Here is a 13,013-nt window from a genome sequence, read left to right on the forward strand (position 1 = left end):
GTACTTATTGTGTTGTTTTCAAAACAGAGATAATATACTATGTCTCTGTTTGTAAGAGTTTAGAAAAGATAATCTCTCTCCCATCTCTCCCACCCCACACCCCCCACAAAAGTTCTGTAGAAAACCTGTGACTTCTCTGAGAAATTTCAGAAAAGACTATCCAAGTAAAGTATTACAAAATATATTTATCATCTAGAATTCTAAAGATGAAAATAAGTAATTCCCTTTGCTAAATAATGTTCTATTTCCTTGTTTACATATAAAGAAACATATCAATAACTGTTTCATTTTACCAAGACCATGGATCATGTAACTAATCTACTGGAAAGTTCAGAGCCAAATTGTGGTTCATCTCTGTTTCACAAATATATCAGACTTAATCTAGTTTTAGTTCCTGACTTCTTATTTTTCCAAACTCACTTTTCCCCTTTATCCAATTTTTTCACTTATACTCGTTGTTTTGAATGCACTTTTAGAAATCACTTTTTGAAATTCTTTTTGAATAGGTGAGAGGATGGACAGATAATTGGAAGGGTGGAGAATGGAAACAGTTGAATGAGTCAAAAGCCACTTTTTTGAGCTGCCTCTGCAGATATCATTTTTGTTTTCTAACAAATAACTGCCCTTACTGCAGTAAACATTTCGCAAAGTCTCCTTTGTGCTTTTCGGTATTTGGAATGTTGACCTCCTGAATCTGTATTTATGATTTTACATTTACCATTCTCATTTGCAAATACAAGAGTTCTCCAAGTAAAAATTAATCTAGGCATTGTTTATATATATATGTTCAACAAAGTTGTTTAAACACTTGATTGCATACTCACTGTCTGTAGTGGGTTGAATAGTGTCTCCCTTAAAATTCTTGTCCCCCTGGAACATTAGAATGTGACCTTTTTTTGGAAATAGAGTCTTTGCAGATATAACGATTTAAGATGAGGTCATACTGGATTAGAGTGGGACCTAAATCCAAAGACTAGTGTCCTTATAAGAAGAGGAGAGGACACACAGCAACAGAGACACACAAGGGAGGAGCCCACGTGAAGATGGAGTGATTGGATTGACGCAGCTATAAACCCAAAGACTGCCAGCACCCAGTGGGAGCCAGGAGAGGCACGGAACTCTAAGTTTCTCCCTTAGAGCTTCCAGAAGGAAGCTGCCCTGACAAGACCTTGACTTTGAACTTCTAGCATTCAAAACTAGGAGAGAATAAGTTTCTATTGTTTTAAGCCACACAGTTTGTGAAATTAATTACAGCAGCCCTAGCAAATGAATTGGAGAAGGGAATGGCAACCCACTCCAGCATTCTTGCCTGGAGAAGCCCATGGACAGAGGAGCCTGGCAGGCTACAGTCCACAGGGTCGCAAAGAGTCGGGCACGAATGAGTGACTAACACAACACTTTAGGAAATGAATACACAATCCTTCTATACCTTCATTAAAATTATCTCAAGAGCACCTATGGATTATAGTTTCTAACCTGGAAATACAGTAATATGAGTGCCAAGGTTTATAATTTCCAATTTGAGAAGTATGGTGATATGAATAACCTGATGAAGAACTCTTTGTTCACCATCACTGCTAATTAAGTATTAGGTTGAATCTGAAGTGCCAAACGTTAAGAAGTAAAGAAAGAAAGACTATAACGACAAGGCCATTGGCATGCATTTCTTTTTTTTTTAAATTTTCTGGTGGCACTAGGTCTTGTTGCCGTGCATGGGCTTTCTCTAGCTGCCTCAAGCAGGGCTCCTCTCCCTTGTGGCACGCGGCCTTCTCTTGCTGTGGCGCGCAGGCTCTAGGGTGCAGGCTTCTGTAGTTGCAGCACACAGGCTCAGCAGTTCCTGGGCTCTAGAACCCACAGGCTTCGGTAACTGCAGCAGACAGGCTCTGTCATTGTGGCTTGCAGGCTCTACAGGACAGGGCTCAGACGCTATGACACAGGAGCTTAGTTGCTCCACAGCATATGGGAATCTTCCTGGACCAGGGATCGAACCCATGTCCCCTGCATTTGCAGACAGATTCTTATCCACTGCACCATGAGAGAAGTCCTATACTCATTTCTTGTACTTAAAATAGGGGTTGTTAAATCTTGAAGTTTATATTTCTGAAGAAATTTGTTTTCCTACCATCCTATTTTAATTTATTAATGACCTCACACTAGCAACTGTTTAGTGTGTTTCAAAAAGCCAATAGGAAAGCTGTGAAAGAGCTTTGTAGGCTTGTGAGTCTAGAATTATATACTGTTCAAACTGAAATCTTATATGTTAAATGCTGAATTGTCATATAAGGATAAATATACTTTCTTAAGCAGCAGTTGCAAAAACAGTGAATTGATTCTGCCATTCAGTCCTTTAAAAACTCAGCAAATCACCCAGAGTTACTCTAATGGAAATCTCTATTGAAGCATAGCTTCTTTTTTCTCTCCTTTTTCTCTTGTCCTATGAAAACCAGAATAAACTACACACATACAAGATTCTGCTTTAAGATTAGGCTGATTCTTTCTCAGCCTAATATTATGCCTATTAATTATTTTGCATTGAAGACCTATATGAGTTATATACTTTGTGAATAAATAAATATTTTCAGTTTAGCCTCAGGGTGAGCTAGGAAAGAATTAAAGCACCGAAGTCATCAAATGCATCTATAATGGATACATAATGTGGACCTCACAGCAGCCTATGGTTATAGTCCAACTCACTTTTATATAATGAAAGATCAGGGAGACAGCCAATCTCCTCTTTCTGATATAAATAAGTTGATGATTTTGTGGCTGCCACCATTAAGTATGCAATACTGTACTAATTTACCTTTTCTTTCATTTGGATACATACCTTCAATATAAACTTTTTCATTTTAATATATACCTTCAATACCATTGACCTTTATGTCCAGAAGAAATGTTTTAAAAATTTATGAGGTTTTGATAAGTATAGTTTTGCGGGCAGACCTCTTACAAATCTTTAAGTAAATGGATTTAGTATTCTACATCTTAAGTGTGACTTCAATTAAACATAAAAATAACAAACCATCAGTAAAATAGCTCTAGATAATAAATATTTGTTGAATGAATAAACAAAAGGTGAATGACTTTATTCATTAGGTATTTTTGTTATTTCTGCTTGCCTAGCTGCCTTTTGATTATAACTCAGCTTCCTGTATTGATTTGCCTTTAAGGAAATAGTGACTCTTGTGGTCATTCTGGAATTACAGTTATTTTCCTCACAGGAACTAAAGAGTTGGCATTCTGGGTTTATCTAAAGATACCTCTAGATGTTGCAATGTGGCTGCAATCTGAATCTGCCTGCAATGTGGGAGACCCAGGTTCAATCCTTAGGTTGGGAAGATCCCCTGGAGAAGGGAGTGGCAACCCACTCCAGTATCCTTGCCTGAGAATTCCATGGACAGAAAAACCTGGTGGGCTGAAGTCCATGGGGTCGTAAAGAGTCAGACACGACTGAGCGACTAACACTTTCTAGATGTTGACTTCTTCACTGTAGGGTCTAGCACAGTGCCTGAAGCTCTACAGACATGTTATACGGGTTCAATGAATATTTCCTGCTTCAGGCTAGTTATCATTGCATTTAGTCTGTGAACAAAGACAGTCTCTGCTATGATCTGAGTGCTGTGTCTCTCCAAAATTCATGTGTTGAAATCCTAATCCCCAAGGTGATGATGTTAGGACGTGGGATCTTTGAAAGGTGACTAGGTCATGAAAACCCTTATAAAGAAGCCTCACAGAGCTCCTCAGCCTCTTCCAAAAGTGAAGACCCGGTGAAAAGATAACCACCTATGAACCAGGAAACTCACCAGACACAGTATCTGTCAGCATCACGATCTTGAACTTATCAGCCTCTTGATCTATAAGAAATAAATGTTACTTATAAGCCACTAGTTTATTATATTGGAGAAGGAAATGGCAGCCCACTCCAGTGTTCTTGCCTGAAGAATCCTAGGGACGGCGGAGCCTGGTGGGCTGCCGTCTATGGGGTCGCACAGAGTCAGACATGACTGAAGCGACTTAGCAGCAGCAGCAGCAGTTTATTATATTTTGTCATAGCACCCTGACTGGACCAAGACACTCACATTTTAAGAAATTAAATAAATTATAATCCTAAAAATAAAAAATAAAGTACAAATTTTAATGTAGCAGATGGCTTATCAAATAGGAAATACAGAAGTTGAAGGGTATGGTTATATGACTTTCTTCACTCTAAATATTCTGTCATATACTTTGGACAAAGTTATTTCAAGTGGAAATATAGGCTGTTGACTCAATAAATTATATGGCATAAGTCTAACTCTAATAATTTTACACAAATGAAAATGAATTAAAATGGACAATAGGGACAACCTTTAAGAGAGAAGAAAAGGGAACATGGACACGAAATTGCACCATGTAACTTTTGAGAGGTGGTGAGGGGCAGATGGCTATTGTTGTGAGATAGCCCCTGCCCTGTGCCCAACAGTGAAGGGAGGATGGCAGGATATGCAGAGGGGATGCTTCAGTCTCTTAATAGTACAAACCAGCTGGCTCTTCCTCTTTTTCTCTCCCCACCAACAAGAACTTTCCAGACTTGGCTCCACATCTGCCCGGTTAGTGTGGCACCATGGGTTCACAAATGCCAAAAGTCTGAACTGATCGTACTTATTTGGCTTATGTGAAGAAGTTTTAGTCTTGGGTAATTATTAAAATACAATGCTTTAGATACAACCACGGAAGTTCAGATACTGCTATGCGAATCACATACACGAATAAGGTAGAATGGTAAGGAGTCACCCGACACCTGTTTTCAACAGGTGGGGACTGGAATAGAGGAACACTTCCCCCTCAAGATTATATGATCTGAAAAGATGCTCTAGAAAGCAAAGGTAGGATAGTGGCAGCAGGTAGAATCAGATAAAAGATGACTTCTTAAGGCAGAAAACGTTGAATAGAGCAGCTTTGTGGCTTTGGCCTCAATATGGCTAAGGAATAACAGTGAGATAAACACACAGTTATGTGAAATCAGATATTACACTTTCTAATATCTTTTACTCACTGTCAGCCTGAAGTGGACTACATGGTTCTGTCCTAGAACCAGCTCATTTCCAATGGGCAGAGGCAATCTCAACTCCCACAAATACTGGTTGACATGTGCCTCCACCAAAGTCTAAATCAAAATAGTGAGGTCAGGAAATAACCTGAGGTCGCCTGCTCCTGCCAACTGTATTGTGATTTTTTTCATCATCTCTGAGGATCAACATCTTTAAGAAATATCATGCAACCTAAAAGAGTGTGGCCTTATGCAATGATCCCCAACAGGATAGTCTTAATATAACCTAAAAAGCACAACACTGAAACAATAGAAACATTCATTCAATACAGAGGAGGGAACAATTTTCTTTCTTTTTTTCCCCCCAGAGGATAATACTCACTAGTGGGAACTGTGCTGTCCTCAAGAGTTAGACTTTGATACTCTGATGAGAGTGCTGTACAGGTAGTCCATCAAGAAACCTAAAGATGGGGGGTAGACTTCTGATGGTCCATTGGTTAAGAATCCATCTGCCAACACAGGGAACATAGGTTTGATCCCTGCTCTGGGAGGATCCCAATGCTGCATGTCAACTAAGCCTGTGTGCCACAGTTACTGAAGCCCAAATGCCTAGAGTCCATGCTCCACAAAAGAATCCAAGAGAAATCTGTGCACGGTAGATCTCACTCACCACAACTAGAGAAAGCCCATGCACAGCAACAAAGAATCAGAGCGACCAACATTAAATAAAAACATAAATAAGTCCTTTTTTAAAGAATAAAAGAAACCTAAGGGGATAGGGATATTTTAAATGTTGTGATACACCCTATATTAAATGACCTTTATAGTACTTTGCTCAAACAAACCTTGTCCATACCAGGACTCAGAGACCCCACAGAGACTGAGACAGAACTGTGTTTGAATGTCTCCTGTGGAGGTACAGGTCAGCAGTGGACTGCTGCAGGGGCAGGGGCTCTGGGGGCAGGAGACCTGGGTATGGCAAAAGCCCTCATGGAGGAGGTCACCATTAACCCACCATAGAACCACCGGAACTTACACAGGACTGGGGAAACAGACTCTTGAAGGGCACAAACAAAACCTTGTGTGCACCAGGACCCAGGAGAAAGGAGCAGTGACCCCACAAGAGACTGACCCAGACTTGCTCAAGAGTGTCCAGGAGTCTTCAGCAGAGGCCTGGGTCGGCAGTGGCCTGCCGCAGGGTTGGGGGCACTGAGAACACAGCCCTGCCCAACAACAGAAAACTGGACTAAAGATTTACTGAGCATGACCCCGCCCATCAGAACAAGACCCAGTTTCCCCCTCAGTCTCTCCGATCAGGAAGCTTCCATAAGCCTCTTATCCTTCTCCATCAGAGGGCAGACAGAATGAAAACCACAATCACAGAAAACTAACCAATCTGATCACATGGACCACAGCCTCGTCTAACCCAATAAAACCATGAAAGCCATGAAGCCATGCCATGTTGGGCCACCCAAAACGGACAGGTCATGGTGGAAAGTTCTAATAAAATGTGGTCCACTGGAGAAGGGAATGGCAAACTACTTCAGTATCCTTGCCTTGAGAACCCCATGAACAGTATGAAAGACAAAAAGATATGACACTGAAAGATGAACTCCCCAGGTCGGTAGGTGCCCAATATGCTACTGGAGATCACTGGAGAAATAACTCCAGAAAGAATGAAGAGACAGAGCCAAAGCAGAAACCACACACAGGTGTGGATGTGACTGGTGACGGAAGGAAACTCTGATGCTGTAAAGAGCAATATTGCATACAAACCTGGAATGTTAGGTCTATGAACCAAGGCAAATTGGAAGTGGTCAAACAGGAGATGAAAAGAGTGAATGTCAACATTTTAGGAATCCGCGAACTAAAATGGACTGGAATAGGTGAATTTAACTCAGATGACCATTATATCTACTATGGTGGGCAAGAATCCCTTAGAAGAAATGGAGTAGCCATCATAGTCAACAAGAGTCGAAAATGCAGTACTTGGATGCAATCTCAAAAACCACAGAATGATCTCTGTTCATTTCCAAGGAAAACCATCCAATATCACAGTAATCCAAGTCTATGCCCCAACCAGTAACGCTGAAGAAGCTGAAGTTGAACGGTTCTATGAAGACCTCCAAGACCTTCTAGAACTAACACACAAGAAAGAAGTCCTTTTCATTATAGGGGACTGGAATGCAAGAGTAGGAAATCAAGAAATACCTAGAGTAACAGACAAATTTGGCTTTGGAGTACAGAATGAAGCAGCTCAAAGGCTAATAGAATTTTGCCAAGAGAAGGCACTGGCCATAGCAAAACTCTCTTTCAATAACACAAGAGAAGACTCTACACATGGACATCACCAGGTGGTCAATACCGAAATCAGACTGATTATATTCTTTGCAGCCAAAGATGGAGAAGCTCTATACAGTCAGCAAAAACAAGACCGGGAGCTGACTGTGGCTCAGATCATGAACTCCTTATTGCCAAATTCAGACTTGAAGGAAGTAGGGAAAACCACTAGGCCATTCAGGTATGACCCAAATCAAATCCCTTACAATTTTACAATTAGTAGAAGTGACAAATAGATTCAAGGAATTAGATCTGATAGACATAGTGCCTGAAGAACTATGGACAGAGGTTCATAACATTGTACAGGAGATAGGGATCAAGACTATCCCCAAGAAAAAGAAATGCAAAAAGGCAAAATGGTTGTCTGAGGAGGCCTTACAAAGAGCTGAGAAAAGAAGAGAAGTGAAAGGCAAAGGAGAAAAGGAAAGATATACCCATTTGAACGCAGAGTTCCAAAGAATAGCAAGGAGAGATAAGAAAGCCTTCCTCAGTGATCAATGCAAAGAAATAGAGAAAAGCAATAGAATGGGAAAGACTAGAGATCTCTTCAAGAAAATTAGAGATATCAAGGGAATATTTCAAGCAAAGATGGGCTCAATAAAAGACAGAAATGGTATGGACCTAAGAGAAGCAGAAGATATTAAGAAGAGGTGGCAAGAATACACAGAAGAACTATGCAAAAAAGATCTTCATGACCCAGATAAACCACAATGATGTGATCGCTCACCTAGAACCAGACTTCCTGGAATTCGAAGTCAAGTGGGCCTTATGAAGCATCACTAGGAACAAAGTTAGTGGAGGTAATGGAATTCCAGCTGAGCTATTTCAAATCCTAAAAGATGACATTGTGAAAGTGCTGCACTCAATATGCCAGAAACTTTGGTAAACTCGGCAGTGACCACAGGACTGGAAAAGGTCAGTTTCCATTCCAATCCCTAAGAAAAGCAATGCCAAAGAATGCTCTAACTACTGCACAATTGCACTCATCTCATACACTAGCAAAGTAATGCTCAAAATTCTCCAAGCCAGGCTTCAACAATAAGTGAACGATGAACATCCAGATGTTCAAGCTGGATTTAGAAAACGCAGAAGAACCACAGATCAAATTGCCAACATCCACTGGATCATCGAAAAAGCAAGAGAGTTCCAGAAAAACATCTGCTTCTGCTTTATTGACTATGCCAAAGCCTTTGACTGTGTGGATCATAAAAAAACTGTGGAAAATTCTGAAAGAGATGGAAATACCAGACCACCTGACCTGCCTCCTGAGAAATCTGTACGCAGGTCAGAAAGCGACAGTTAGAACTGGACATGGAACAACAGACTGGTTCCAGATAGGAAAAGGAGTGTATATTGTCACCTTGCTTATTTAACTTATATGCAGAGTATATCATGAGAAATGATGGACTGGATGAAGTACAAGCTGGAATCAAGATTGCTGGGAGAAATATCAATAACCTCAGGTATGCAGATGACACCACTCTTATGGCAGAAAGCAAAGAAGAACTAAAGAGCTTCTTGACGAAAGTGAAAGAGAGTGAAGAAGTTGGCTTAAAGCTCAACATTCAGAAAACTAAGATCAAGGCATCTGGTCCCATCACTTCACGGCAAATAGATGAGAAAACAATGGAAACAGTGACAGGCTTTATTTTTTTGGGCTCCAAAATCACTGCAGGTGGTGGCTGCAGCCATGAAATTAAAAGACACTTGCTCCTTGGAAGAAAAGTTATGACCAACCTAGACAGCATGTTAAAAAGCAGAGACATTAGTTTGCTAACAAAGGTCCATCTAGTCAAAACTATGGTTTTTCCAGTAGTCATATATGGATGTGAGAGTTGGACTGTAAAGAAAGCTGAGTGCTGAAAAATTGATACATTTGAACTGTGTTGTTGGAGAAGACTCTTGAGAGACCCTTGGACTACAAGGAGATAAAACCAGTCCATCTTGAAGGAGATCAGTCCTGAATATTCATTGGAAGGACTGATGTTGAAGCTGAAACTCCAATACTCTGGCCACCTGATGCAAAGAAGTGACTCACAGGAAAAAGCCCTGATGCTGGGAAAGACTGAAGGTGGGAGAAGAATGGGACAACAGACGATGAGATGGTTGGATGGCATCACTGACTCAATCGACATGAGTTTGAGTAAGCTCTGGGAGTTGGCGATGGACAAGGAAGCCTGGCGTGCTGCAGTCCAATGGTCCAATGCAGTCCGACACAAAGAGTCGGACACACCTGAGTGACTGAACTGAACTTATAGTATTTTGCACAGGCTTCCCAGGTGGCACTAGCAGCAAAGAATCCACCTGCCAGTTCAGGAGATGTAACAGACTTGGATTCAATCCCTGGATCAGGAAGATCTCCTGGAGGAGGGCATGGCAACCCACACCAGTATTCTTGCCTGGAGAATCCCTTGGACAGAGGAGCTTGGCAGGGCTGCAGTCCATTGGGTGGCAAAAAGTCAGACACAAGTGAAGCGACTTAGCACACACACAGACATAGTACTTTGCACCCTGTACCATACCATATATGTTTACTTGTACGTAACCCCCACTAGGCAGTAAGATCCTTGAAGGAACTGAGTCTCTCCCATTCTCTTTCAATTAGAATCTAGCACATCTAGATTCTGATGCATAGGTGACATCAAAACACTGTAGAATTAATGCTATAATGGATAACAAATAGATCAAAGCTCAGACCTTATTTCTGATTCTGAAAATTGTCCATAGAAAAGACTAGGGAAGAAACTGACACACAGGGGTACTCAGAAAGCAACATAAACAGAAACAAGTGCTCTGAGTAAGAACTGCAATATCCAGCTGCTTTTTCACTGTGCAAGACTACCCAGCCAAGACCACAAGCTGGAGCAGATACCATACCTATGTTCTACTTACCAAGCCATGAACCCCAACAGTAGTTTGTATCTGCCCATGGGAAACAATGCTGTTTTTAAAGAGAATTTAAATTATCTTTTAAATAATTAAAATGTCCTTTAAATAATGAGAGGTTAGATCCCAAGAGCAAGAAAAAATTCTCTATCAGTCTGATTCCACAACAGATTGTTGGTGGGGGGGTGGGGGGAGAAAGTGAATATTGGGACTTCCCCGGCAATCCAGTGGTTAGGACTTCACCTTCCAATGCAGGGAGCAGAGGTTCAATTCCCGGTCAGGGAACTAAGATCCCAAATGCCTCAAGGCCAAAAAAACCAAAACATAAAATAGAAGCGATGAGTAACAAATTCAATAAATGGTGCACATCAAAAAAAATCTTAAAACAAAAAGATGAATATTGTCTGATCTTGAGAATACTGATGTTGGAGATTGTTTTTCTCTGGATTCTCAACATAGGGTGATTGGCTTTATAAACAATTTTTTTTTTTTTTTTTGGTAGTATCAAAGAATCACATTAGGGAGCTTCAGCATTCAGCCTGTTCCAGAAAATGAGCCACAGAATCAGAAATACATAGAGAACAGGAAGAAAACTTGAAGGTTACAGAATCACATTGCTATGAGACTTTTTTCAAGAGATCAACTACTCCAATAATTACTTAATCTTACAGATGAGGAAACCAGAAAGATGGAGGTTAAGTAACTAGCCTTAGCTTAGTTATGAAAACTAATTCTAGAACCTGGTTTTCAATTTAGTAATCTATCATAACTGGCTGGACTTGACATCATTATAATCAACATTGACTGTGCATCCACTGTGGGAGAGATTGAGACATACAAACTCGGTCTCCAACAGGGGCCTCACAACGAGGTTGAGAAAACAGGAAATAAGTATTGAAAGACAAACAATAATACCAGACGGCATATGAAAGCAGATCTAGACCTGGGTTTGAGTGGGAGTGGAGACGCCACTTTAGTAATCAGTGGGCAAGGGGTGGAGTGTCCTCGCGTGGGCCGACAATTCTGAAGGGACCAGAGCTGATAAGGTGGCTGATAAGGTCCACCTAGGGCTGCAGGCAGGCCTAAGGTCACAGAAGCAGGGTCAGGAGAATCCAATTTCCCGGGGCCCTCTCGAAGGGTAGCTTAAGCCTTTGGGCTCATGACCCAGATAGCAAGGATGAGTCCGGTAAAGCTTCTCCACACCTGGGCTCTGACCCTCAGACGGGCGGGGGCCGAGGCAGCAGCACCGCAAGGCAATGGGAGCGGAGGCGAGGGGGAAAATCCTAAGCTGACCGGGATGCCGCGGCGGGAGGGGCAACGGGCGCCGCGCCCGCGCTGCGCGGGTTGAGAAGGGGTTTCCGGGACGGCGCGCGCGGCCGGCGGGGCGGGGCCCAGGGGCAAGCACCGCCTACGTCGGGCTGCGTGACAATGGGGCGGGCGGCGGCGCGCGGCTGCGGAGGCCGGGGGCCTCAGGGGGGGCGGAGCCGCTTCCTCTACCGCCGCAGCCCCCTTCGGGATTTGAAAGATTAAAAACTCCGGGTGCAGAGGGCGGCGGCGTTGAATGTGTGGCGGAAGTGCTAGGGGCCACGGCTCGGCGCCGAGCCGGGCGGCCGGCGGCGTCTCCACAGCATGAATTACCCGGGCCATGGGTCTCCGCGGAGCTCCGAGCGTAACGGCGGCCGGGGCGGCGACGGCGCCGCCTGGGAGCTGGGCTCGGACGCGGAACCGGCGTTCGGCGGCAGCGTGTGCCGCTTCGACCACCTGCCCGCCGGGGACCCTGGCGATGACGAGGTGCCCCTGGCCTTGCTGCGCGGGGAGCCCGGGCTGCACTTGGCGCCGGGCGCGGAGGACCACAACCATCACCTGGCGCTGGACCCCTGTCTCAGTGACGATAACTATGACTTCAGCTCGGCCGAGTCGGGCTCCTCACTGCGCTACTACAGCGAGGGCGAGAGTGGAGGCGGCGGCAGCTCCTCGTCGCTGCACCCGCCTCAGCAGCCGCCGCTGGTCGCGTCGAACTCGGGGGGCGGCGGGGCGGCTGGAGGGGGCCCCGGGGAGAGGAAGCGCACCCGGCCCGGCGGCGCGGCCGCCCGGCACAGATACGAGGTGGTGACGGAGCTGGGCCCAGAGGAGGTGCGCTGGTTCTACAAGGAGGACAAGAAGACCTGGAAGCCCTTCATCGGTTACGACTCTCTCCGCATCGAGCTCGCCTTCCGAACGCTGCTGCAGGCCACGGGGACCCGAGCCCGGGCCCAAGACCCGGACGGCGACCATGTGTGCGGCCCGGCCTCCCCCGCGGGTCCGGCCTCCAGCTCCAAGGAGGACGAAGACGAGGACCGCGTCTGCGGCTTCTGCCCGCGCATTGCGGGGCACGGGCGCGAGATGGAGGAGCTGGTGAACATCGAGCGGGTGTGTGTGCGGGGCGGCCTCTACGAGGTGGATGTGACCCAAGGAGAATGCTACCCGGTGTACTGGAACCGTGAGTAGCCGGCCGGGGGAGGGAGCGGGACGGGCTGCCTCTGCAGGAGCCGACACGCACCCGGGTGGGTTTGGAACTTAACTGCGGGGAGAGCGAGGCGCGTGAGGCCTGGAGATTGGTCCGAACAGGATGGAGACCGTGCAGGCAAGCGCCGGCAGGTAGAGGGTAAAGCGAGCAGATGGCAAAAGCCCAGCCGCTTGGGGTCAGGAGGAGAGGATACTGCCGAGGTAGCGCCTCCTGGGTAAGCCGGGTGCTGCAGCCATCCCCTGGAGGTGATCC

At 44.6% G+C, this 13,013-nt stretch overlaps 1 protein-coding gene across 4 annotated transcripts in view; it reads left to right on the forward strand.

Annotated features, from left to right (window-relative positions):
• The first annotated feature begins 11,683 nt into the window (after window positions 1–11,683).
• The window catches only part of DDHD1 (DDHD domain containing 1), a 68,080-nt gene continuing 66,750 nt past the window's right edge, over window positions 11,684–13,013 (forward strand). The window contains exon 1 of one of the 4 annotated variants that reach the window (XM_061157030.1): window positions 11,684–12,734. In XM_061157030.1, the coding sequence (XP_061013013.1) occupies window positions 11,885–12,734 (850 nt within the window). In that variant the 5' untranslated portion in view covers window positions 11,684–11,884. The remainder of the gene's footprint in view (window positions 12,735–13,013) is intronic. The other 3 variants (XM_061157031.1, XM_061157032.1, XM_061157033.1) reach the window with 3 other exon arrangements.

Source organism: Dama dama, chromosome 12 (genome assembly GCF_033118175.1).
Source record: "Dama dama isolate Ldn47 chromosome 12, ASM3311817v1, whole genome shotgun sequence".
Taxonomy (NCBI): domain Eukaryota; kingdom Metazoa; phylum Chordata; class Mammalia; order Artiodactyla; family Cervidae; genus Dama; species Dama dama.